At 40.4% G+C, this 27,681-nt stretch overlaps 1 protein-coding gene across 11 annotated transcripts in view; it reads left to right on the plus strand.

Moving 5' to 3' along the window:
* Positions 1–4,989: 4,989 nt before the first annotated feature.
* The window catches only part of REPS1 (RALBP1 associated Eps domain containing 1), a 70,008-nt gene continuing 47,316 nt past the window's right edge, over positions 4,990–27,681 (plus strand). For 8 of the 11 annotated variants that reach the window (XM_055713054.1, XM_055713055.1, XM_055713056.1 and 5 more), the window contains exons 1-3: positions 4,991–5,387; positions 21,483–21,606; positions 25,897–26,093. In XM_055713054.1, the coding sequence (XP_055569029.1) occupies positions 5,235–5,387; positions 21,483–21,606; positions 25,897–26,093 (474 nt within the window). In that variant the 5' untranslated portion in view covers positions 4,991–5,234. Of the gene's footprint in view, positions 5,388–21,482; positions 21,607–25,896; positions 26,094–27,681 lie in introns of those variants that run through there. The other 3 variants (XM_055713064.1, XM_055713063.1, XM_055713065.1) reach the window with 3 other exon arrangements.

The raw sequence follows: 27,681 nt of genomic DNA on the forward strand, positions 1-27,681 counted from the left end.
ATCTTAACATATCAAGAGCAGCTCATATCACTATGGACAAAAAGAAAGGGATTAAAATCCTTGGGAAACTGGTCTTAATGGAAAACAGCTAAAAGAACAGGCTGTCAAGTTATGACCAAAAGGCTGAATCACACTGTGAAATAACAAACTGGTGAATCCAGAACAGAGAAGGTACCAAAGCACAAGGAAAAGGCAAGTTGGAGTACAAATCCCGAGACTATCAATATTGTGGAGGATTGTATTGCTAGTGTGAGGAAGAAATACATAGAAAGAAAGGTTCAAAGGGGAAATTATAATCCTTGAGTAACTGATAATAACTGAAAATTGTTAAGGAAAAAAGAAACATGACATGGAAAAGGAAAGATACATTTACATATACAGGTAAAAGCAGAGAACAGGAAAAGGAAGGAGGGATGAGTATGTGTGCAATACAGGAAAGAGAAATGTGAAATTTTGCTTTCAGCACTTCTTCCCACCTCGTAACCAAGTTCTGACAAATTCAGTAACGTGCCAGAAGTTCCCTGAAGTAGCCATTAACAACCCTCCCAGGTGGAAATCACTATTCAGTGAAATAACGATCCATTAGGAAGGGATAACATCCTCTTCCATCAGCAAGCTACAGTGCACTTCCACATTCAGGGAGTAAGAGGAAAGAGTAAAAAGTACTAGAAGAATGAGAACTGCCCAAGAATCCAGGGAGACGGGAGCTAAGTAAATAAAGGTAGTGAAGGAGGTATGAGACTGTTTTCAGACTACCTGGGGATTCAATAATGTAAACTTTTGGGCTTCAAAACAAAGAGAGGTATTGAGAGACTACAAAGGTAACCCAAATCAAATCATTAAGAAAAAGTAATTTGAATATAATCTCCTCATACTTCAAGGCAGCTGTTATCAATATATAAACAATTTTATTATGAATTACATATATTAGTGCCAAAAACTACAAAGAAAAGTTAAACTATCTTTCCCCTCCTGAATCTACAAAATTACAGAGATTATATTTATAAAAGAGGAAGTAGAGACTGTCATGAATAATCTGTAAATAAATACAGCAGCCAGACCAGATGGATTTATAGTTAAATGTCTTTAAAAGGAGTTTTAATTTCTATAGGAAGAGATTTATTTGATAGTATCATGCAAGCAGGAGACATCCTCTCCTTTTGGAAGAAAAAGTATAGTTTTAAAATCTAAAAAGAGCTGTGATTTGACCAGCTGCTCAGGCTTTTGGGATGCTAAGATAAATATGAAAAGTCACTCTCCCTTCAATCCATTCTCTAAAGAAATTCTGCTCTGGAACCTACCAGACACATATAGTTGTGCTGGGGTGAGAGTAGGTGCCCCCCACCTTTTGAGATGCAGAGATGAAATCTCATACAGAAATCTGCTAAAATCATGGAGGAGTAAAGGTTTCTCCTTTCCAGTACCCTCCACTTTGACTGTTTTAATTGAAAAAGTTTTCCTTTAGAGGCTTTCATTTGACTGCTTACTCCTTTCAGTTGATGTATTTGGGTAAAAGAGAGAAGGGGGCAAATTTTAAAATATGTGCAACTTTTACAAGGACCATGATAGTTTATGCAAATTAAAAGCTCTAAAGGAGAGACTAGGGAAAACCAAGTAGTCACAATTGTGAATGATACAGAAAAGGTATTACTCATTTTCCACTGAGGGAATCTGCACAGAGAAATATTATTAAATACTCCACAGGTAGTAGATGTCTCCAGCCAGGACCCATACATATTTCAGTGGTGACACAACACACTAGGGAGGCTGCTGAGAAAGAAGTTATTATTTTCCCTTACAGGATGTGTCTGCACAGGGGTGCAGGAAGGACCAGAATGACCACATTGTCATGAATAACAACATTGTTTTAGATTCACCATTTGCTTGCTGAGCGCTGCTTGCAAAGGTGCTCTTCCTACAGAAGGAAAAAAGATACCTTCTTTGTTGTTACTGTCTGCTACGTGGCTCTTTGTGGAAAGGACTTTTCCATCCACCATGGAAGATCTCATTGCCTTAAATGTGGGGCACCCTTTTGACAGAGAAACAAACCCAGAAGGACTGGTAGAAGAGAGAGTAGGTTCTTTGAAATGTGGGTGCCATTTTGTAGAAGGCAAAATCAGCAGCAGGTGAAACCCGAACATGTGACAAAACTGATGTTCTTGCAAATGGCAAGAATGTAAACACCAATGTTGGAAAGAGGTTGTAACACACAGAGCATACATACAAAAATTTCCTAAATTATGGGTACAAAGATCTGTAAAGTGGCTATATTTGCATTAAGATGTAGCTTCTGTACAAAGGAAATAAGGATACTGTTAGAAAAGCAGATCAGGGACTTCTTTTATTTGTGTTAACACCATTCTCAAAACATTCTTCTATCTGGGAATAAAGTACCCTACCTCCAAAGCTATCTTCTTTTTTGAAAAGATCAGGCAGTAACAATAAAACAGCTCTAAAGTTTCAGAGAGCAGGTTGTTTTAAACATCTCCCATTTGTTCCTAGGCTTAATCTACTTGCCTTTCTACTAAAGACTCAGGATAGACCAAGTTCCTGTAACTCCTGATGAGCTGCAAGTAAAGTATATTGACAGAGATTGTAAAACCTGCTCCACAGCATTATGTATGCCGAAGAATTTAGAAAGGCAATGACAAATAACCGCAGGGCCATTTTTCTAAACTTGGGGAACGAGGTGCAAGATGGAAAGTGGACCCAAATACATACTTTATAAGGTTGAAAGCTATTTGAAGGTGTTTGAATAATAAAAAAAGTAAAATCTGAGCATAAAACTTACTTTCATGCAAACAAGGTAGTACATGAGACCCACCAACTGTAAAAAGAACTGGGAGATTCAGAGGCCCATCAAAAGCAGGCAGACCCTAGACATGGCACTCCCACGACACTTGATGTAGACCCTGCATATGTATATGAGCCTTGTTTATTTGTAGAAATTAGTCTCAGCATGTGTAACAACCAGTTTTTAGAAATCAATAGTAATTTCACAGCTGATAGAAGATACTGGAACCTGAGCAGTGTTTTAACAGGAATTTCCCTTAAATGAATAAAACATTTTTATTTTTCCCCAGCAGTAATGGACATACATACTTCTGGTCACATATCAAGTTGTAAAAGTATTCATTTTCTAAAAAAAATATGTTTTATTGATGTATAATTTGGCTCAGATTCTATGAGTTGTTATGGGCAGCAAAATAACCTTGCACTTCCTTCCACCTGGGTCATTAGACTTGGTCTTCTTATGACAATTATGATTTTCTCTGACTTTGATCTTTTTAAAGGATGACTGCTTTGAAATCAATATATGTCATCTAGTAGTTGCTTCATGAAAAAGAAAATACAGTAAAATTAGACACCATCTGGAGAGTAGCTTAACTCAGCTATTCAGAGCTTTAAATGCTAAGAGGATATATTAAAAAGATGGAATATATAAGGTACAATACCTAAAAAGCCAAGAAAAGTTCCCCTTCTTGTTCTGTTTAAATCGAAATTCAAGAGAGATAAATCAAGTTTTTTATGTACCAAAGGCTGAATCTACTACATCAAAAGTGTTTCACTAATGACACATGTTGGTGGGTATTTTGCCCTAAAACTTCTTTGTGTATCTTATATTAGCCCTGGGAAATGCAGTGTTACTGATCTTTCCAAACCAAAAGAAGTAAAAATAGAAATACGGTTTCATTGTTTGGGTCAGTTGCACTGAAAAATGCAAATACACGTAAGTTAATACACCTTTGAAGCATGCAGCAATACTGTTTCCTCAGTTCATCCCATAGCAAACAGCATATTCTCCAGCCAAATAAACCAAATCCTCATTGAGAACGCACTGAAAAAGATTTTTTTTTTAAATTTCAGTAAGATGCTAAGTCTGGCCTGATGGGAACAGGTAATGTTCTGGACAGCACATCCCTCCTCCGCCTGGAAGTTTGCCGGGTGGGGGGTGGGCGGGGGGGGCAGGGATCCCACAGCCAAACACACGAACTGTACGGGGCTTTCCGAGGCAGAGGTGCTTCTCCCACAGGTATATCTTGGGAATTAGAAATTAATTTTCTACATGTCATCTTCTTACTCTTTCTGCTCAGTCTTTGAGCTAGCACAAAGCGAGAAAGGCAGCTTTATGGAATGGGAGCTGGAAATGAGACTTGGCAGCCTGGGTCCCAGCGGCGCCGCCGGAGCGGCCTCCGAGCGGTGGCACGGCGGTGGCACAGCAGTGGCACGGCGGTGGCACTGTGCGGGGTCTCGCCGCTGCACGTGGCACGGCGGCTCTGGTGACATGCACACGTGTTACACCTACTTCAGAACTGCCTGGCACTTGGGTAGGTGGGAGCAGCCCCGCGCTACGCAACCTCCTCCCCGTACTAATCGGCGTGTCTGGGACAAACTTACAGCCAAGTGGTCCCCGTTAATGCAAAAGAGTGGTCCCGCTGCAAAAATGGAAATAATAAAATAACAACTCAATTAAAATTTCGGATTTTAATTTTCAGATGTTCGGATTACTTTTAGACATAAAACACAAACGCCCCAGAGAGAGCCCAAGGGCTTCCCTGAGGAAGCTCCCAGCGCGGGGCCACCGCAGCCCAACGCGCCTCCCCGCACCGCCACGCCACGCCCAGAGGGGGCGCTGCTGCGCACGGCCTCCCCGCACATCCGGGCCCCGGGAAGCGGGCGGTGCGCCCGGGCCGCCGCCAGTCCGGCTCAGCCCCGCCCGGGGGCGCCGCCGCCGGTGTCGGCACCGCGGCGCGGGGAGGGGACGGGGCGGGGCGGCGCGGCGCGGCGGGGAGCGCTGCTGGCCCTCTTCCCCGCTGGCCCCGCCCCCCGGGCCTGGCGCTTCCGCCGCCTCTCGCGCGGAGTGGGCCGGCTCCCCGCGGCGCGGCGGGCCCGGCGGCGCGCGGCGTTGCCCCGCCTCCCTTTCTGGGCCGCGCGCTGGCCGGGCGCGGGGCGCAGGCGCGGGGCAGGCGCGCAGGCGCGCCACCGTGTGGGCGGGAGGGCGGTTGGTGGGGGGAAGGTGTGAGCGGCCGCTCGCGCGCGGCGGTTGGCTAGGGCGCGCGGCGGCCGGCGGCGTCGCGTCCCGTCCCGCCCGGTCCCGTCCCCCGCGCCGCGGCGTTCCGGGCGGCGCGAGGCAGCCCCACGCGCTCTCCGCTGCTCCCCCGCCGGCCGGGCCGCCGCCCTTGCATGCGGGGCGGCGGCGGCGGCGGCAGCGCCGCGCGGAGCCGGCGTGTAAGATGGAGGGCCTGACGCTGAGCGAGGCGGAGCAGCGCTACTACTGCGACCTCTTCTCCTACTGCGACACCGAGAGCACCAAGAAGGTGGCGTCCAACGGGCGGGTCCTGGAGCTCTTCCGCGCCGCGCAGCTGCCTAACGACGTGGTCATGCAGGTAGCCGTGCGGGCCCCGGGGGGCGGCGGGCCCGGGCACCGCCCCGCCGTTACTGCCCGCGGGGAGACGGCCCCGGCCGGTGCTGCCGCGCCTCCCGCCGCCGTGCTCGGCCCGGCCCTCGGCCCCTTGCCCGCCCGGCAGCCCCCTGGCGGGGGTCGTCCCGCCGGCGGTGGCGGGCCAGGGCGGGGAGGCCGGAGCGGGACCCGCCGGGGACTGCGGAGCTATTGTCCGGCCCGGAGCCGGCAGCCGCAGCCCGGGCAGGGGGGAGGCTGAGCCGCGCCGGGGAGAGGGAGGGGCGGGGGGCGCAGCGCTGCCGCGCGGAGCTGCCTGTGGCGGGGCCCCGCTTGGTGCTCTGGGGCCTCTGGCTGCGGGGCGGGGAGCGGGGTGGCCGTGACCTCCGCTGGAGTGTCCGGCAGCTGGTGGGAAAGTGGCTTTTTGGTGTCGTGTCGGCAGAGGCCATCCAAAGCGTGAGACCCCCAAAGCGTTTTGGGGGTGCGGGGGAGATTCATCCCGCAGTCTGCTGCTGGAGAGCAACACGGAAGGAGATCTGCGTTCGGCTCGCTGGGCGCTGCCGATGCTGATCCGCTTACCTAAGCCAGGCAGTCTTTTTTGGACATCGGTTCCCAGCAGGTATTAACTTACCTGTAGTCATCAAAACATTTCTAACAGCGAAAAATGCAGCGTAAAGAATGACACGGGCCCGCACTTGCAATATGTACGTGCACAGTTTTAGCGCTTAATTCCTTGGCCAGGTTACGTTTTTAAGGTGTAGCAGTATTGCAGAGCTACCCACATAGAAAAGGGAAAGTCAGCTGCGATGTGCCTTGTGTAATTATTTGCGGGAAGTATTCTCAGTGACCCGCTCTTATGAACGGCTATTTGTAATCATTTGCTGCTGCTGCAGTTCCTCTGTCATTGTTCAGTGCTTTAAAGTTTATGTACCGTTTTGAGCTGCTGTGGGTAAAACTTATCTAAAAAGCCCTGCTGCCTTTTATGCAGTTTCATCCTCAGCCTAGTGAGATAAGCAGCCCTTTTAACAAAGCATTAAAGTCACTGTAGCCGGAGATATAATACACAAATTTCAGCGTTCTGCAGTTTAGTACCAGATTTCAGCAGAATGCTTATGTTTAACTAGGGTTACTGCTGATGTGTTTTAAGTTCCTAAAAGCAACTCGGTTGGTTACAATGAGTTCAAGATGGAAAAAAAAAAAGTGGAAGAGGGCTGCATAAGAAATGCTTTTTACTGGTAAAACTAGTAGTCTCTTATTTGATGACTTGCTAGACTGGCCTTAATGGTAAGAGAGTCTCATGCTCGGTGTTAACGAGTGAAGTATCTCAAGGGCCACCCACTGCTTCTTTCTGTGTGTGGCCAAAATTTCAGGAAAATCACCCCAGGAAAGTGAATGTGTACATATTTGTTGTATTTAGAATCTATTTTCCGTAAGACTGGTCTTGATCAGTGTATAGATAAAGTAGGCTAGTGCTAGAGGTTTTGGTTTATGCAAGGATTTAGTGCAAGAACTTTGGAAAGACTTGGAAGCACTTGGAATTTTGAATACAAGTGGCCATGGATTATATCTTTATCTGTTGTGGAGGAGGTCAGATATTTTCTTGCAAAGTAGATTGCATCTGAAGAAGAGAAACTACTCTGGCGTCATTCCATGGGTTCTAAATAAATTAACTCAAGAAACAGACCTGGCTTATCATTGTAGTGATCTCAAGGCAAACCTTGCAGTTAAAATGGCAAGCAAGATATTAGATTGCCTGAGGAATGAGACTGTAAATAATAAAGTCAAAATGCCCTTAGCAGTTTGACCCATTATGAATATCTTGTGCAATTGCTGGTCACCTGTTAAATACCTTGTACTTGTGAGGGAAAGAATCTAGTTGTCTAGTTATTTTTATGTTCTTTAAATATGGCTATACCTCAGGTTAACACAGGCCACAGGCATGAATATATTGTATGGGGGTTCTTCAAAGGGAGGTTGGATTTCATGCTTGGGGAGCTGTGACTATGTAACTGAAACATCAAGATATTGTAGCTTAAGAAATAAGGAAACCCTGTGAAGGAGGTGGAATTTTCTTTTGACTGTACTGTGTTCTTACCTGTTCATTTGAAATACCTGATGCTTGCTGGGAAAAGAACTTGATTCAGTTACCTAATTCTTATATAATCCTGGAATGCAAGTGTAGTGCTTGTCACGTGAATGCTAATTACCTTCATAGGTGTGCAAAACATAGTACAAAATTACCGCTCTTCAAACCCACAGGGACCAAGTAGTCCTGAGGAGCTACCTTGAAGTTTTTACTCTCCAGTAGTACAGATCTTGTAGATACCTTTGAATAATTCAGAATTGATTCTGTTGGAAATGAAAATGTGTGCAGTTGCATTTTTGGACCCATAACTTGTTTTGTTTTCCACAATGTTGTTTAAAGGCTGGATGTACATGCAAACTTCCCTGTGAAGAGTTATGTTTGTGAGATATATCTTGCAGCAGGAGAAGTTAATATATGCAGTTAGTTTTTCCTAATCATTCTCATTTCTGCCTCTAAAGGACACTGTCAGCTGCCTGTTAAATGGGAATAGATAAACATATAAAAGACTGAAACAGTTATGGTTGCTGTATACAAATCATATGCTCAGAAAGCAGTGAAACACTGGGGGGGAAAAAAGCTCTACGTCCACTGAGTACACATCTACAAAAGGACAGCCTTGTTACCAGAACAAATACACAACACCGAAGATGTTACAGCCTGAACTGCGTGTGTGAGAACACCAGCCTTTATTAACCCATATTTCTGCCTTTTTGTGCACATCCTTGAAATTAGCATTAAGGTAGAAGATTTGCATAAAACAGTGAATAAAAGCAGGTGTGTTGGGATAAGAACTCCAGCTACTTCACAAGGGTTACATGAGTCTTTAACTTGCTCTCAGGGTGCGGTTTCACCCTGCAGCTGAACCAATCTAATGGTGAGTTGCCACTGATGAGGTGGCTCGTTTTTCTGCTAGCCATGTGCTCCTGCTGCTGCTTCTCCTTGCAGAGATGCTAGTGCCTGTCTGGTGCTGTTGTATGCTGGCATTAGGGGCTATGCATGCAGAAAATTAATCAGTTTTTTGTTGATTTCAACTATGTATCAGCAAATGGTGGGGTTGAATGAATGTCATGGGTGGCACAAGGAAAGAGGCGGGAAAACTGTTTGCTGATGGAGGGGAAGAGCAGAACTTTCCTTTTTCTAGAGCGTTTGGCTATTTCAGTTGTGACTTGGCATGGATTTCATGGTAGCTTAAACCACTAGAAGCTGGAGCTGCCTTATGCTGGCATTGACATTCATTTGAACAGACAGTGAGAGCTGGTTCAGGGAGCTTGTTCAGCCAAAAGTTAGGGGGTTTTGTCAAGCTATTTTTCACTTGACTCAGCTGCCTGAGCTCATGGCCCAGTTGCATGTGCATCGGTGTTTGTATTAGCAACTAGTATGACACGCCACAAGTGATGCTGAGGAGCTGCCATCCAGCCTCTATATGTATTTCAGAAGCTTATCTTTGATAAAGTTCTGGCCTGGTTCTGTAGCCTGAATGTTAGCTGGAATTCATTAGGTGCACTCCTGGAGCGTATCTTCTAGGTTAGCTTAATACAAAAGAAATACAGTTGCCTATTCTGGAGTGGCTGCACAGTGTGAACCAGAGCAGTGAGGATGCTCGGGAAATTGGCTTCAAAAGCATATTCCACATCTGACCTAAAATGCTGATGTAGGTATGCTATTAAAATCAGGTCTTGGTGTCTCTATACTGGTGGTGAAGTTGCTTGTAAAAGCTACAGTCTGCCAAAAAATGTGTTGTGAAGTTCATTATTTGTGCATGGAATTAATAGAAAAACTGTCCCATTTGTTCAATTTGTAGAATTCTTCTTAGGTGATTTAATCATAGTACATTTATGAACCTGCACTCTTTTCTTTGATTATGAATCATAGAAACTTCACAAGAAACGAAACAGTTGTGCATATGATACTTATCTGAAATTGAGTAAAGCCATCTTGCTTTAAAAGACAACATTACTATAAAGCAACAAATATGTGAGTATTTGCATGTACTTTTTCTAAAATGAATGGTCATCTTCAGTGTTGGCGTTGTACAGCAACATTACCTGACTTCTAATTTAGTGTTAGAATGTCTTTGAAATGACAAATGAATCATAAAATTATGCCCAGTTTCTTCAATTACAGTATGCTTGCATTAGCCCATTAAAAACCTAGTCTAAAGCCTATTTTTGGCTTGTTAGCCAGTTTCAAGCTTTTTTTTTTTTTTCCATTTCTAAGGAATCTTTACAGACAAGTTCTGATTGTTCTTGTCGTTGATGGAAAAAAATCATTGTCTGGTTGTCTCCCTCAACTTTCTGTCAAGAGTTTGCTGCCTTCACATCAAAAGCTGTAAGAAAGTGCATACCTGTGATGCAGCTGTTTCACTGTAAAGTCCAGACTCTTAGCATAAAGCCTCATTCATCAGCTACGGTGTCTGCACTGTGCAAAAAAAGGTGCAGGCACATGCTGCCTTCTTTTGTTCTTGGGGTGATAGCTTTTGGCAAACGTGGGGAACAGAGTACATGGAATCATAACTTTCTCAGATGCCAGAGCTCATCTGCTGGTGTGCAGTGCAATTATTATCGGAATTATTATCCTTGGGCAGAACATAGCAGAACAAAATTGCAGGTTCTTGACTTAAAATGTTGGCCTCTGTTGGAGAATGGATGTAGAGAAAAAGGGATCTAAGAAAATAAAAACTTGTTCACAGTGATTTTATTGTTGCAATTAGCATTTTAGTGGATTTTCCTACGCAAAGGCTACCTGTTTGTCAAATCAGTAGAGTTTACTAAATGTCAACTGCAAATGGAAGCTGAGCCAGGGCATGTCTAGGTTTACCTGTGTGGTGGTGATATGCAAAAGACTCAACCTCATTCTGGTTAATTTGCTGAATTTATGATCTTTTCAGAACTGGTGGGGTAAGATGTTAGAATTTTTTGTGTGTGGCAAGTCCCATGCCTTCCTATCAGTGATTTGGAGTATATTTAAAAATATATAGCACTTTCAGATCTTTAAAAATAATGTATGCTGTGTGAAAAGACTTCCTCTGCTAATACTGTCCTTTACCTAATCTGCAAATGAGCCCAAATTTTAAAAAGTCACTTAATTGAATCCAACCTATGCATTTTGGGTTTATATTTTTGGTTTTAAAGCTTACAGCTTTTCTATGTGACATTACAAAATAAAATTATTCTGTAGCAGTATTTATGACAGATCATTATTAAGGCATTCTTCCAGTGTAAAACTGTATTACTGTAGTATTTTTCATACTCATTTGTAATATTCTGTTAGCCTGAGTGCCATAAACTGGAAACTGTAGCCATTTATGATTATAATCTTATGTAGTTTATATATAGTATTTATACATTTAAAGGATGTTTGTACATACATTATGCTGTGTCTCAGTTGTGTAGGAGATAAAGAGTTATTAGAAATCAGTTATAAGTACAAAAAGTGCCTGGGTCCGCAGTTAAGAATACCCAATTTGTGAATTACGTATTTTTTTCCCATGAAATGTTACTGTAATAGAGTATTTTTCTTTTCTCGCAGCTGAGCAGTATGTTTTGTTTCTCTGTAATGATGAGATACATAAGCAGCCTACTTTCTGTTAGTGCCAGGAACGGCTCTTAGTCTGCTTTGTATCCTGTACTTCGAGTTTTCTGTAGAATTCTGGTAAAAATGTTTACTTTAATGATGTTACCTTCACAGAGACTATAGTGGGGTGCAGATTGTTCTCCCTTTGCAGTTAGTTAGTTTGAGATAGTTTCATATCTCAGCAGCATTTAGTCAGAGGACAATCATTGCTTTTGAAATGAGAAGCAGGAAGTTAATGGCAAAACTTTAGGAGCGTAGATTAAGTCTATTAAACTTACTTGTTTTCAGCTGATTTCTCAGTGTAATTGTTTTTAAGCCTTTGAAATTGACTGGCATTCACAGTGTAGCCACATCTCTAGTCACTTACATAGTAAATAAATCCTTTGTAATTCCATGTGCCAGCACAGCACTCCGCAAATTTCAAGAATCGAAGCTCAGCTTTGTTTGAAAACAGTTTGTGTATTTTTTCTTTTTAAATGTGCTGTCAGATGACAGCAGGGATGATTAATATCCATTCTGACATGACTGTTTAGAATTCTAAAATCTATTCAGAAATACCAGGAACTTTGGCAAATACAGCTGTTTTAGAATCAAGTTAACTGTACAGAATTATGAATTGTAAATTTGATCTTTTTCCTGTAAAGGTGTTTCTTTTGTATTAGAAGCTTTGAGCACTTCACCCACTGTCTGTGAAAAATGGCAAACATACCTTCACCGTAGTCTAATCTTCAATAAATATTACTGCAGATACTGAGAAATCATAGGACTTTGCTGGAAGTCTCTATGACTCTTAAATTATATTTGCTAGCTTTCAAAATATTAGTCCTTACAGACAAGTTTCACACCTATTAGGTCATAAATAATTGCCGTTTAGTCCTTCTTGTAGACTTGCTAGACTTCAAATTGGAGTTTTGCTCTTTGTTTAAATGAGTTTGCAGTCAGAAGTAGGTGTAGGAGCAATGTGTTGACTATCAGATTTTTCTCACTGGAGTTTGAGTAATGATTAGTGTAAGAATGTGTTTTCCACTTGTTCTTTTCCCTTTATGGTACTTTAGACTGTAAGAATATTATTAAGCCAGCAGTGTCATTCTTTCTAAACTATTGTCCTGAGTTGAAGATCATGTTTTGTAACTTGCTTGTTTTTCCAGCTGGGGTTGGTGTCTAAAGAGTTAAATTATCCCCTGGGCTTGGTATATAAAAAATACATTGTAACTTAGGCATGACTGTCTTTGTATAGGAACTGTTTTGATAGCTTAAAGGACTTGGAAAAGACAGTCTGACCTGAATTTCTGGAATTACTGTCTTCTGACATCTAAAATGCTCCTGAGGTGTGTTAACAGAGCAATGAGTAGACTCAAGTCTACTCAATGAGTAGTTTCAACTAGACTCAGTTTCAAATGCGTCTTTGAACTTCAGGAATCCCAGAAAAGGGTGACTAGGACTGAGCTGTGTAAAATTTAGCATTAGGTGTGAACTTATTCCTGCTTTAGATGAGTAGTCATGGATCTTCTAGTAAAATCTGTTCTTACTGCAATGGTCTGTATGACTTGTTTTTTCTGAATTAAAATGTTTTAAATGATGTAAGACCCTAGGGTTAGCAGCTGTATTCTGAGTTCCAGTGTACCTCTGTAAAAGTGGAGGTTTTAGAACTTTTTAACTAAGGTTTGTTTGAACTTTGATAGATGCATTGTTAAGACTTGTAGGCCTTATTGGGAGGAGGAGAGCAGTCTAAAGTAACTAATTAACACTGGTCAGATTGATGCTCAGAGGAAAAAGGTTGAGATCAGAAAGCAGTATAAGGTAATGGGCACAGCAGCATCAGGTCAACTTTTGTGGAAGTGCTCAGGAATAACAAGACCAGATCTGAGCAGTCCTATTTGGCCAGGCCACAGCATGACCATTAACTGTGGGATCAGAGAATGTCTTAATCTTCATTTTACATTAGCAAAAAGCCAGAAGGTTGTGTTCATTCTTTAAGACTTTTATGTCTTACGTTTGTTCTGGCATATTGATGAAAGGTGATATGTGGAGAAAATATTAAAAAAAAGAGAATAAATTTTAACACGGAATATCAATCACTAGAATAATTATAAGAGGAGTGTGAAAGAAGTGAAAATGTTTGAATGCTGCTCTCGTCAACAGTTAGCACTTAAGTAGAATTTTTGCAGGAAAATATTCAACTTAATGCTGTATGGCGGGAGCATCCACAGTTAGAACATCCATGTGACCTCCAAATAGTTATTTGTTATTGGAGTAATAATTTGAAATACTAAATGTATTATTGCTGTAAAGTATCTCTCCAATGCCTGCTGAAGCTAGATGCTTTCTTAGGGCTTAGGTGGATACTACAGCTGCTACTGTTTTTCACAGAAGTTACAGTGTCATCCTGGAGTCCCAGATCATCACAGGCTGGCTCAGGCACTGAGAGTTCCTGCTAAAGTGTGTTTCTTCATCTCCTGTTGCTTGAGTTTTATGGAACCCCTAGGAAAGAGGAGACACTTCTTTTTTTTTTTTGTTTTTTTGAGGCAGTTGTTTGAGAGCAATTCTTAGCAACCTGATATCATGAATATATCTTTCCCTTCTAAGTAGGTTTTCTTTGAGCAAGGCAAAGAAGTTGGAGCTGCAAGTGCTCTTGATGTGACGTTCTGTTCAGTTGCCTCATTTCTACCTGTTTTGCCCCTCTTAAAGCTGAAGAACACAACTTTTTGAGGCTGCAGCCTTACAAGACATTTAGTCAAATGAACAAGCTATTGGCACCAGCCACATGTTCCCATGTGCCTTGTAGCTGCTGAGGTGTTTGTTGGTTTTACAGTAAATAGATTCAGCTTAATGAAAGAGCAGGTGACTAACACAGGAACTTCTTGCTGTCTGGCTGTGTGGAGTAATGACAGTGTGTGATCAGATAGATGAGCAACAGTTAGTGCTCAGGAATGGGGAACTGTGCAGCTGAAAGCAGAGGAGGGAAGAGCTGTTTAGGTTAATCAGTAACGTAAAACTGCATAGGAAGAAACGACGGATATGTGGAATACTTCCAAGACCACCTCTTTATGCATCAAGAATTAGAAATGGTTCTTGTAGGTTTGCAGACTGCCTTTTGCTGCTTCAGTGGTTGTTGTTGTTTTTTTTTTTATTTCCAGTTCTTCTTGCTGCTTTATTACCATTACTGTTTATAAGGTGCCTTTCTCATGAGCACCTACTCTGCCAGAAGAACAACAGTAGAGAGAAATCTTAATGCAAGCAAAGAGCAACTGTGCCTCAAGGTCTTCAGCTATGACTTTTTACTTGCGTGGATGGTAGTTGCTTTCTAAGTGAGTGTTCATCAGGCTGTCTGGATTTTCCTTTGTTGGTGCTATTGAACATGTCAGAAAGGAATAGGCTTCTTTATTCTGTCCTTGTTTTGAAGGTATTTGGCAACAGTTTGTTTGTTACAGTCAAGTAGGACAGTCTATGGCTCTAGATCTTCAGAGAAATAACCCCTCTTAAATCAGTATCTTGAATTTTTTTGTAGTTGCATGTAGGGTGCATCTGCCTCATCTTTGTGGATTGACTGATGGCAGTTAGCGTGTACTACCAAATCAAGAAGGGAACCACTGACCTCTAGAGAGCTGTGGAGCTCTGTGGGTAAGATTCATGTGTATGGCTTATAACAGCTTTTGCAAGAGCTGTTAGCAAGACCACAAACTGATTCCAAATGGAAGAATCAGAGCTACTATGTTGGGAAGTGTCTTTGGTAAATGCAGCTGATCCACAGCGAACATGTGTGCTACCAGGAACAAGAAGAGATGCTGCAGACCACTTTTGGAATGGATTGAGGTCAGGAATGACCTAAAATATAATTGGTTCAGAAACTAAAGGAGGCAAAATTTCTACATTTGTGGGGTTTTTTTGTGTGTGTGTTTCATGGTGTTCAATGTATTCACTTGTTAAGATATGTATGTATTGTGTGTATCTGTCATGAGTCAGAGTTTTAAATTTTCAGCACTTTTTGTTGCTTTTGTATTAACAGAGTGAAAGTATGACTCCAAATCTGCCAGCCCTTGCTCAGGCAGTGGGCATCTTGTAAAACAGATCCCAGAGTACAGGGGCAGAATAATTTCTCTAAGGCTTAAAATATTGGGTCATTTTTTGAACAGCTAATTCTTTATTTCTGAAATTTCATTTGATTGAAATACATGTATATTTGAAGCTGAAATGACCTGTGAAATGGGAAGGTTTAGTTCAAAGTATCTATAGAGAATTAATTGTCCAAACTGATGAGTAACTTTTTCTTCCTGTTGGTATTTTCGCAGTCTGTTTCCACTGTGGATATGTGCAGTGTGAAAATCAAGGGTGGAGAAGTATTAGGAGAGGCTCAGACGGTAGGAGACTCTAAATAGTTCATTGTGAGAGAGCATGTGTCATCTTGGAAGTCCTCCAATACTATTGGTTTTATTTCTTTAAAGGCCTGTGTTCTGAAGCCAGGTTTGTGATGTTGACTGAGTTCCATCTTCATGGAACAGTCAGTAGGATTTAAAAGAAGACTTTACTATTCCTTATGCAATGAAATACAATGCTGTCCCAAATACACCTCGTGCTTGGGAATTCTTAGTATTAACTATACTTACTGCTGTGCTTCTTAAATACCTAATAAGACAACATTGCCTCCAATACATGCATTTATACTTCTCAGCACATGAACATTTCCTACTTCACACTCTGCATTAAATGTAGTAGTTCTTGAATTCGTCATAAATGCATTTTGCAAGTGATCTTCGGATAGGTGTAAGACTGTGTAAATGTTTGTCATATACTGCTACTAGTGCTGAAATGTAGAATGCAGAGCAATACTTAGACTGTTTATTTTAGTAGCTCTTTTTTGTCCTGTCTCCAGTTTTTCTTTTCTCGTGGGTGTCGCCATGTGTCATGATTTGTGGGAGCCTTGCAGAGAACTGGGTCAGAGGCTTGACTTGGGTAAAAATAACTCATCAAAAGAAGGATCTTTGTCAGTTCTCTGTCTTGTTCCTGCTATGTAGTGATGTCAACAACTGTTGCATCTGAGAAGCTACCTGTCAAGTAAGATTTTTCTGAAGAGAAGTTAAAAATTCTTGATGAATAACTAATCAGTATTGCTTTGTCCAGTTGATAGGTGAGAGACTGTAGTTAGACCACAGACTGACACAGCTTTCTGTAATTAGTGAGACAGATTGAGATAAATGAACTGACAGGAGTTGATCTATTCAACATTGGTTGCAGAATAACAAGATTATAATTGTGAGGAAAGAAATGTATTCAATCTAGAAAAAAGTATAAAGGAGTTTTTCATAGGTCTTTGGTATGTGAGGGTCAGGTTTTTGCTGCTACAGTAGCAATGATTAGGAAATACTCCTCTTTTTTTTTTTTTTCCAGCTTCCCGTATACATCCCCAGATTACCTTACACTGTAGAGATATGGTTAATTTTTGTTGTAGCTGAGGTGAGTGGATTACATGACTTAGGAGAGCAGCTTCGTAGGACAGCATATTCTAGCACCCAATTTGAGGCTGTATTCCAATAAACTTTTAATTTGAAAAACATCCTGTCATGATCTAATGGAAGGTGTCCCTGCCCATGGGCAGGGGGATTGGAACTAGATGATCTTCAAGGTCCCTTCCAATTCAGACCATTCTATGATTCCATGATTTTATGATCTGTTTAATGCTGAAGTTTGCAAAGAGCTTAGAAATCTCATCAATGAATTGCTGTGTATGGGATACAAGAAATAATATTGTTGACATGATAGCGTTTTTCCTAAGCAACCTGCTGTAGCTGAGCCTGCATTGAGCAAGGGGCATGGAGTGGATGATCTCAAGAGGACCTTTCCAAGCCCAGCTATTCTGTGATTCTGCGTAGGGTTTCTTTGTGGTTATTAAGTCTTAGACCAACAATACAAACATGAAAACTCCTGCCACATGACAGTAGGACTACTAGAATACCTAAAATTAAGAATGTGTTAATAAAATCGGGACCAAAATGTATGTTCTGAAACCCAGTTCTTCTTTCTGGCTTCTTACCAATATGTGATTTTTTGATTATTTTTTTTTTTTGGTAGTGGATAGATTTGTATTAATGTCCTAGTTCAGATGAGGTGATACAGAAGGTCCTCCAGTAAGTGTGTTCACTCCTGCCAGCCTACACAGTGTGTGCTGTAACTTCCAGCCTTCAAAAGTTGCCTTAAAGTCTTGCCTCTTAAACACCTTCTGGTATGGAACAGTAGGTACTTTAGTAACTGTCTCCAAACAGTTGAAATATTTTTTTGTCTTTACTATGTAGGTGGCATGTATGTTGCTTCATTTATTGTTTTACCATTGAAGTCATCCCTGTTCAAATACTGTTGTACTTCTGCATAAATAATGTTTACAGGTAATGGGCTTGATTTGCTTTACAGAAAAATCTGGGGGCAGGGGCATTGCGGTATTCTGGAAGGTTCTCCCAGAGAGGTATTCTGAGTTCTGGAAAGTGCATTTGACCACATTTGATAGAGATGTGATTTGTTCCACTTCACTTGGAATTTTTAAAGGTTCTCAAGTCTTAGTTGTTTTGGTTCACAAACCTTTCCAAGTTCAAGGACCTCTTATTTGAAACCTGTAAGAGTTCTAGGAGTGTGTGCTTGAAATAGAGCTCTTCGTCAACATGCTGCTTCCTGTGCATGTCTGATCTGTGCCAGCTCCTGATATTGGTGATGCTGCTGTTACTTCTTTGCAACATGATGACTGAGTGTGCAATTTCATAATTTACAACTACTGCACTGAGTGTTGGGTTTTTTTGCATCAACAGCTTCCAGCAATTCTGGAGCTTCACAGAGCTGTTGGCCTTAATCAGGTTAATTGCACTAGTTTGACCTCAGGATCTTTGTATCTAAGGAGATGAAAACAGCCATAGAGAATTTTGTCTTGAATATGGCTCTGCATTCCTTGAAGAGTTTAATGAAATTGCTTATCCTTTGTCTTCCTTAAGAAGATGAAAGCTCTAAACATAAATCTCAGAGAAGCAATCCCTTGACTATTTTTTTAATTATTATTCCTCCTTGCCCCTCCCCCCCTCTGTCAGTATATCTTATTACCTGTTGCGTGTTTAAATCCTCCTTCAAGGAGATTATAGGTAGACTGTTTTGAGTATGTTCAAGCATGCTGTCAGTCAGCAGAGGACTCTCCACTAGATGTTTGCATTCAGTGATCCTACCCAACCTTCAGTCATGTTTCTGGTGGGGCTACATTCTGTGTTTGAAATAGAGGACTCCTTTAGCTATCTATGGGTAGATTTGACAGCTACTTGTTCAGCAGCAGAAGGATGTTCTTTTTTTGTTGGTTGGATTGGGGTTTTTCTTGTATCCTTGCATTTTTCTTTTCTTGATACTACATCTGGTGTATTTTCTACATTTATATCTATTTACTTTGAATCCATGCTTGTCTTTCCTTTCTAATACTTAACTGCTCTGGTAGCTTAATTTGTTTTTAACTGGAGGTTTTTTTTTAAATTGGCAGTACTGACTAGCTCCAAACAAGATAATTTCCAGTCCAGCACTGGCTTTGAAATTGCCCCAAACCATTACTGCCTGATGATTCCATAGGCTCCAAATGCCTGTGTCATTGGTTCTTTTCATAAGAAGCTTTTCTGGAGCCTGCTCAGTTGTTCATCTGTCAGTGCTAGGCCACTGGATCCACAAGCTTTTTCTGTGTTGGGTGTAGTCAGGTACCTGGATGTTCATCAGTCTTCCAGGACACAGTGCTTTTTAAAAAAAAAAAAAATTACTGTTGCTGTCACACTGATTCCGATTGCTAGTTGTCTCTTGAATCTCCACTGATTTAGTTCTGCCAATTATTTCAAGTTAGTGTAATTATTTTTGGCATTAGGTTGGGTATAGGCAATTTATTTTAGATGTTGATGCCTCAGAGTGTATGAATTGTCACCTGTTAATTTACACTGCCACTTCTTTCCTTGTGGCACTTCTTGTAGACCAGCTAACCCATTGAAACTAATATATTGTATTCAACTGTATTGAATTATTTTGTTTAGGTTAATGACCTTTAGAAAATGCCCTGTTTTCTCCTGACTTATGTCCAGACATCATGCTGCATAAATACTATAATGAAAAAGTATGTAGGACAATATGGGAAGTATAATGCAGACGCAGCCAAGTGATTTAATGCAGCTGGCTTCTGTCCACCAGGATTTGAGTTGCAGGCACAGCCCTAGACCTGCTGATCTTCTTGGGACTTCTTTGAGACTATAGGTTTGTCAGCTTCCCACATTTTCCTCTTGACAGGTTTTACAACAGCTTACTTTCATGAGGGCCCAGAATCCTGGTGCACAGATACCCAAGCAGCTTTGTTGAGACCTGTTTAGCTCAGCTGTAGTTAATAAACCCATCCGTTTGATTGTACAGAGTTGCTGAAGTCTTATTTCTTCTTTCAGCAGTGCTGAAGCATACAGACAACTTCTCGTGGATCATGTGGTTCGATTACTGCTATGTGAAAATGTAGTTGACTCTTTCAGTTGGAATTTACCTGCAAGTAGGGATCCTCTGCCCTTGAGAACTGTGTCCCCTGAAAGCTGGGAAATCTTTCAGGACAGCTTTCTCTAAGACGCATAACAGTCTGTCTGCATAGTTAGGAAAATGTGTTGATGTGTCAAGAGACCAGATTTGCCAGAAAACTTACGACTGAGCTTTGGTGGGAACGGTGAGGAGGAAATCAATCCTGTGGATGTTGGTGAGGCTGAGATTCTCAATGCCTTCTCTACATTGATCTTCACAGACAGGGTCCTATGGGCCTTTGTGCCTGGAGATGGGATAGAAGTAGAGAAACTAGTAGTACTACAAGAAGATTGATGGATCTCTTGGGAAATATTAAGTTCATGGGGTTAGATGGCATGTTTCTGAGGGTGCTGAGTGAGTTAGCTAATGTCATTGCAAGCCAGCTCTCTCTTGGAATAGTTGTGGAGATCAGGGGTGGGGGCCTCGATGATGGGAGAAGGATGTTGCAGCCGTCTTCAGAAATGGCAGGAAGGTTTATTTGGGGAACTGCAGACTAGTCAGCTGCACTTTGGTCCCTGAGAAATGGTGGAGTGATTCTGCCTGTAAGCCATGTCTAGGCATATGAAGGTGAAAAAGGTAATTAGGATTAGCAAACATGAATTTACGAAAGGTGCTTGTCAACCAGGTTGTCAGCAGCCATGGAAAGAGTAGAACTGGTTGAGGAGAGAAAAGCAGTGGTGTTGTCTGCCTTGACTTCAATAAGGCTTTCACTATGGTATCCAGGAGCATCCTTGTGTCTCATTTGGAATGTAGCAATCAAGATGAGACTGCTAGGTAGATAAAAAGACAGTCTGGATCATTTAGCTGGGAGAGTCTGATTTGGGATATGTCATGCTTAGTACCTTATGTGACCTGGCACAAGCAGGAATACAGCTGCAGCAAGTTTGCAGGTCTTAGATGTGGAGGGGTGTGCAGTCTGTATGTTTGAATATGTGGCTGCTGTCTGGAGGGACCAAAATTTCTCAAAATCCATAACAAAAGAGAAAAATACCTTTCCATTATAAAGAACGCCAGGGGAAGAAAGGGAATAAGGTAACACCACTTTATTTTGTTGTATTTCTTAAATGAAAAGGCACCTGTGGCACTGTTCAGAGAACCTGAAGTTCTGCATTCTCTTTCAATGCTGAAATCCATGTGTTGCATATGTGTGGATAATTCTTTGTGTTCTAAATGAATGCTTTATGGGTTTATTTTATAAGTTAAAAGTTGAGCTATAGCAAGCTTATATTGGAAAAGGCTGGAAGGTATCATTTGCAATTGTCTAGCTTTTTCACTCTATAAATTCTAACCTTGTCATTGAAATTCTTCAGGGAGAAATTTACCAGTTCTCTAACTTTGTCAGTAACACACTGTTCAATTTTGTCTGTGAATTAGTTGAAAGTCTTCATTTTGTGTTTCTGGATTACATCTGACAAATTTAATACTAAAAATGTTGAATGCTGTTCACTTTCTGTTGCAGTTACTGAATATGGACAATGTAGCTACTGACGGAATAGCTAATAGTGACATAGGATATTTATCACATGTTTTCTTGGGTTTGGGGTTTTTGTGTGTTGTGTTGTTTGTTTTTTTTAAAGGAACGTGACCCCAGTTACTCTCTCACATCAACTGTAGAGCCTCTAAAGCCTAGGTGAAAGAAAAGGTGGATAATTGGGAAAAACTTGTTTTAAGACTTGGTGCTTTTGCTGCTTGTGAGGAATCACATACCCTGACTCATGGATTGCATGTGAAATTGTTACTGAAGGTTGTATACAGGAATTGTAACAAGCACTTAATGCAAGGCATGCTGCTCTTAAATGTATGAAAGCACCTCTGTAGATCAGTTTGTGTTTCTAAGGTTTTTTTTTTAATTCGGGTAACTGTGTTTTGTTTCAGATTATGGAACTCTGTGGTGCAACAAGACTTGGCTATTTTGGAAGAAGTCAATTTTATATTGCTTTGAAACTTGTTGCTGTGGCCCAGTCTGGTCTCCCTCTAAGAGTGGAAAGCTTAAATACAGGTAAATCACAAATTGGGTAGGAATTGGGTTGCTAAGCAGAATTATTGCACTTGGCTCACAGAGTCTTGTAGAGTAACCTTGTAAATTAGTTTGGTATGTCTTTTTATACATGTTGGTAACTTAAATGTGGAGAGACTATGAGGGAGTGTATTTTTACTATGTGATAAATGTGAGGTTAAATACTTTTATTGAATAAGTATTGTGTTCATGAGGTAAATGAGCAACCACTACTGACTATTGTGTAGGTGCAAGTTCATTCTGTAGATTACTACTGTGAGAACCTGTGTGCTGCATCCTCTAAATAAAGTACTAATAGAACTAATGTGAACTGGAAGGAAAAGAATGCAGGCTTTTGTAGTTACTGTTTATGAAGCCTTGATTGTAACATATGAAAGGTCATCTTTTCTAAAGTCACATTCCTTCACACTTGGCTTGACAGTTCTCTCCCTTCCTAGTGCAGATATAGAGATTAGTGGCTTTAAGATTTTTCTAGTGAAAAACTTGACCTGTAAAAGATCTTTGAAGTCTGTTATCAGCCAAAACACCTGTCGTCTTATTTTTCAAAGGTCAGCTGTGGTGTGGGTAGTGAAATAAGAACAGGAGAAAGACTTATTCTGGGAAGACAGCTCAGAAAAGCAGCAAGAGCTTTGATACGAGTCTCTGCTATAGCTGCCAGAGTGACATAAGTGGATCCACGTCAGTGTTGCTCTGTAAGATGAAAAGAGACTTAAGATGTAGTGGGTTATAAGCTACTGTAGCCCTTTGCAGCGTAGTACACAACTCACAACTTAACAATATCTTTGGAGTACAGCTTTGCATTGAGGTGCCTTTTCTAGTAGATTTTATGTCTGTAGAATACATGTTATGATATACTTATGTATGCCAGTAATTAAAAGAAAGGAAGTTTTTTGTGTCTAAAGGATATAGATTAAACAATAGTTAAGGGGACTTAAAAACAATCTGATAGGACTGAAGTATTTTACAAAGCTATACAAAAAGAAAAGAATCATTGTGTAGACTTTTACAGTTATGTTTATTCGGGCCTCATACAAATAGTATATATACTTTTCATGTTTTTTGTAGCTTTTTGGAAAAATGAGTGACTTCATTCAATGTCTTGCTAGTATTCAAGTTCCTTTCTGCTCAAAAGCCACTCTGTGTTTATAAACCATTTTCCTGATGAGTGTTCCCAGATCTAAAGCTTCAGCAGGTTGTAGCAGAATGCCCTAGAATCAGAAAGCTGGAAAAGGGACCTTCAGCTCTTAATATCTGATAGAACTGGGACTTGATAAAACAATTGTGGAATTTCTTGCCAAATGCATCTTGAAGAACACAAAGACTAAAATCTGTGTATGTAGCTTTTCCCAGGGTTTTTAAATGCTTGGCTTCATTTTAATGTAAGATACCTTAACTGGAAGGAGCCTTTCTGTTTCTTTTAAAAAAATATTGGAAGAAATTTGAAGGAGGAAATTGACATGAAGGTGCAGGATAAATTCCAAAATATAAAAGACATTACTGTAAAAATCAGCAGCCATTGGAATTTTTATAATGGAATATATTTCTCTGAGTAATGACAATACTAGAAATACTTGTAATGGTTTCTGGATTTCTAGGAATAATTTTCTGTAACTGGTTCCAAGTCTACTAAATACAGCAAGTACAATTGACAGAACATTTATTTTTACCCTAACTGTTTTTAGCTTTGGTTGTCTGTTGCCTTGGTTGGAGTGGTTCCAGTCCTGTCAATGAAGTTCCTGCTCCTAGGATGATTCAAGTGGTTGTATCAGCTACTGAACAGCTAAAATGCAGCAGGCTGAAGACTCATAAAGAGTCTGAGCTTAGTTACCTTCCCCTGAAAACTGGGGTTCAGTAACCTGGCCAGCTGGGTTCTGCCCACAGTCCATCTCCAAGAGGTCTTGAAGAGGACCTGTTAGAGCCATCCCAAACTAAACCATATATTCTTTCTCTCTTCAAAGTGAAACGTATAAAATTAGTTGAACGTTATATTTTAGGACATCTACTATTGAGCTCTGCATTCTTTGCATGTTTTATTCTATGATTTTTCTTAACGTTATTCACTCTTACCTTGGTATTTTCTCTCCCCTTCTCTTACTGTTTTTTTTACTCTCTGTTTCACTGTGTGTCTCAGGTAGATGGGAGCCTTGCTTTATGTGAGTTACTGAGTGGAGTTTACAGTCCAATTTTGAGTACTAAGTCCATCCAACACAGGTGCCATCCAGTTGATTCTTCGTTAACTAAGTCCTTTTTTGATTACTCAGTGTGCAGTATAGTGAAAATACTGGCTTTAGTTATTGTAGTAAAGCCTCTAAATCTGTTGTTCCTTTGCTGGCCCAGAAAATTTTCCTTCCAGGAAGCTAAAAATTGAGAAATTGATGAGGAGTGTTTATTTCAAAGTAATGTTTAGGTTTTTTTGGTGGAAGAAAACGTTAACAAGGATGTAGGCATACACAGTACAGAGTGCTGTCTAATTTATTCAATACTGAGATTTAATTCCATTCAGAACAGCTCTTGGATTTATAATTGAGGGATTTCTGAATGGTAATAAATGTTGTAGTGTTGAAATAAGGTTTTTCTGCTGTTCTAGGGAAAAGACAGAAGGTAGTTAAAAATGGCAGAACTTCAGTTGGTCATGTAGAAGCTTAGTACAGCAAAACAAACCTATATTTATCTAGTCTTGTTTTAAAGAAGGCAGTATTTTGTGTTCCTTCTGAGCCTTCTATATTATTTTGTTGAACCAGTGCTAGGTATCTCATGCCAAAGGCTTGTGTTGGAACAACTGATTCCATAGACTTCCCCTCTGTCAGTTGGATGTTTTAGTGTCTGTATTGGCTCGTTTTGCAAGCATACAATTTTTCACTTGTGTCCAGTAATTTTTTCACTTTCTGGGTGGCTGTAGTTCACTGTTCAGCTATGTGAATAACTTTCCTGGCACAACATAGTTACAATGTTAACATGAAAATTGGCATCTAGGAATGAGGAAGGCATCAGGAATTGCTTTAACAGTGTTTCCACATAATAGGTAACTGCAAATTTAGCAAAGAAGCTGTGTTGCATGCTCCTTCCCTGTGTCGAAAGCTGTTTGGCACATTGAATTCTGCTTAGTGATAGAGGCTTAAATCAAGAATTTATGTTCTGACTGAAGTGCTGAAGTGTTATTCTTTAACACTGGATACATAAAGATGTCTATGGATTCATAGTTGTTGAATACTACAGATTCAAATGAAACTCTTCGAATACAAATCAATTTAGTCTTTAATTTTTATGTAATAAACTATGCAGTTTAATCTCATTTCTAATACAGTTGGTAATACCACTGACTTGTTTTTGATACCAAAAGTAGTAGAAGTAAGCAGTCAGCAAAAGACATTAAATTTGAGCTGTGCTTGGAAATATTTTTCCAACGCAAAACAAATTTACACGTAAGCTGTAGCAAATCCAGTTTGTTTTCATTCACGGTGGAGCAGTAAGAAAGTTGTGGTTGGGATTCAGAAAAATGGTAGAAATCTTGCAGGGAAAAATTGAAGACTTGCATAGCTTCATTTTTTTGTATTGGACTACTCTGAACCAGAGTACATAAAGCTAAGGACTTCCTAGCATTTTGAAGAAACTTTGCCTTATAGGTGTTTGTTACAAAGTAAGGTGATATTGGAATGTTCTCAGTTGTATCCCAGTAAAACAGCTAATTTAACTTCTGTTGCAGAAAGGTGCACACAGATGTGTTTAAGCAATAGTTGCAGGTTTTGCAGTAAGACTAGATTATATTACCTGCTGTAAATACAAACATGACATGAGCTCATTAAAATGTGATATTGAATATATTGCAGCAATTTAGCATTTGTTTTGCTGATGAACCATTCTGTATGAAGACATTCTAATTTTACATATGTGCTAGAAATGGTAGATAAATTCTGAAAACCGCACTTCCATAATTAAGCGTTGGCAAAACTAAGAAAAAATTAGCTAAATCTAGGTTAGCTGACTGCTACTGCATTTAAGGCAGAGTTGTAGTGCTAAACTGTTACTTAGCTAGGTGAAGTCCTCTTTGCATACCAAAGCCAGAATCTGGGTAGCGAAATTGTGAAGTATAATGCAGAAGGGGTATTTGTTTTTTTCCAGCTGGCAGATGTTGGCTTGACTATAGCAGCATTCTCAGTGTTTAAGTAATTGGGGCACGTGTGAAATTTTAATTACAACATAGAACTGCATTTTTACTTTTAAACATACTTCTGTATAGTAAATAGCCAGCTCTATTATTTTTTTTTTCCACAGTAAAGGACCTCCCTCTTCCCAGATTTGGTGTGTCAAAGAATGAGCAAGAGTCAAGACACACAGCCTTGTATTCTTCAGATGCTGATAACCCTGCTTCATATTCAGGTGTGATTCCCCCTCCACCTGGCAGGATACAAGTGAAAAAAGGCTCTGTGAGCCATGATGCAGTTCAGCAACGTACATCAGCTGACCAACAGGTAAGTTAACTTAAAGACTAAACAGGACTTTTAATCGCTACTTTGCTGCATAGGTGTCAATTTGATAGGGCTTTTAAGCTTTGTTGCTTTCAATATAGTTTGTTTTTAAAAAATTCATACTGATATATATTATACATGAAGACCGCATATGCTGCTGAAATACTTGCATATAGGAGACATTTTTTAATGAAGTTTTATCTGTGTTTAAAATAATGGTGGTAATGGACAAAGAATTGAGACAGAAAAGAAAATTAATGGGTAAGATACGACAGCAAATATCAAGTAGCAATCATTATGATGTTAATACCTTATTTATTAGATAGTTCACATCGGCTTCCTGGTCATTGGAACAGTGGTACTGAATGCCATGGAAGACTGGGTTTCTAGTCCTTCAACATGCTGCAATACCTTTAAATCTGAAATACTTTATTTAGATTTTTTTTTTTTAAATCTCAGTTACTTTTCTCTGCCTTACGCTTTATTGTTCAGCTATTTAATTAAGTGGAGACAGTGAGAACCAGAAATAAGAAAGTTTTCACGTAGCTTTTTATTGTGTTCTAATAGTGAGAAAATGGATTTCCTTCTGCCCACTGGTTCTTTCATCTTCAGCTACAGGATATCTCAAATGAAAACTGTAAAGGCTTACAGCTTTGTACCTCCTTTTAATTCCTTGGGTTTTGTAGTTTTTACACTCTTCTTCCATGGGGAAATGTTTGCTGATTGTCTTTTCTACAAGTAAGAACACTGAGTACAAATACTAAATTTTGCTGGGTGTATGTGTCTGTGTATAACTGTTGAATGACCTGTGGTCTTCCCCATGGTATGCTCTCTTCTGGGCTTGTTTTGTAAAGAATGTAAGGAACTTGCAAACATCCCTTAATCTCTCTGGGAACCAAGGAATCACTCATAAACATTTATTGATCTCTCTGGGAATGGTCTGGACTGATCCAATATAAAGAAAAAGCAAATTAGCTGAGGCCATCCATAATCCATGTTTGGCTGCAGTTTCCTTTCTCCCAAATGGGAGATGGGGATTGTAGCAAAAGGAAGACTGGCAGTAGATCTGAAGATAGATTGTTGTTGTCTAGTTTTAGTAGATGTGTTTGAGAGAGCTCCCCAGTGCTTCATGAAGAAATTAACAATCGCAGATCTCAATCTGATGATGGGGTTTTAGTTTGGTTGAAATAGTGTTTTATATGCTTCCATCATGTTGTTGAGATTTAGTGAACAGCTGTGGTTTCATACAGGAATCTGTACTGGTGTAACTTCAAAGTAACAAAAAATCTGGTGTTTGAGATCTCTGCATTCTGGGTAAAGAAGCCACATATTCACAAAGGTGTATAAGCATCTGAGTTTCTTTTCTCCATCTTGGCTGACAGAAGCAGCTTGGTATCTCTCTTTCACACAAGTCTATATGGGATCATCAGAATAAAGAAACCGTGTTTAAGTCCTTTGAGAGATCTGGCCCAGAAAGCAGACTTGGAGCAAGTGTAACAGCAACACAGTATTGAGTCCAGCAATTTTAAGCTGCATTCATGGTCTAGAACATCAGGGAAGTATTGTCTGATTTTGCACCCTATCGTAAAAC

The sequence above is a fragment of the Falco cherrug genome, chromosome 6, assembly GCF_023634085.1.
Source record: "Falco cherrug isolate bFalChe1 chromosome 6, bFalChe1.pri, whole genome shotgun sequence".
Taxonomy (NCBI): domain Eukaryota; kingdom Metazoa; phylum Chordata; class Aves; order Falconiformes; family Falconidae; genus Falco; species Falco cherrug.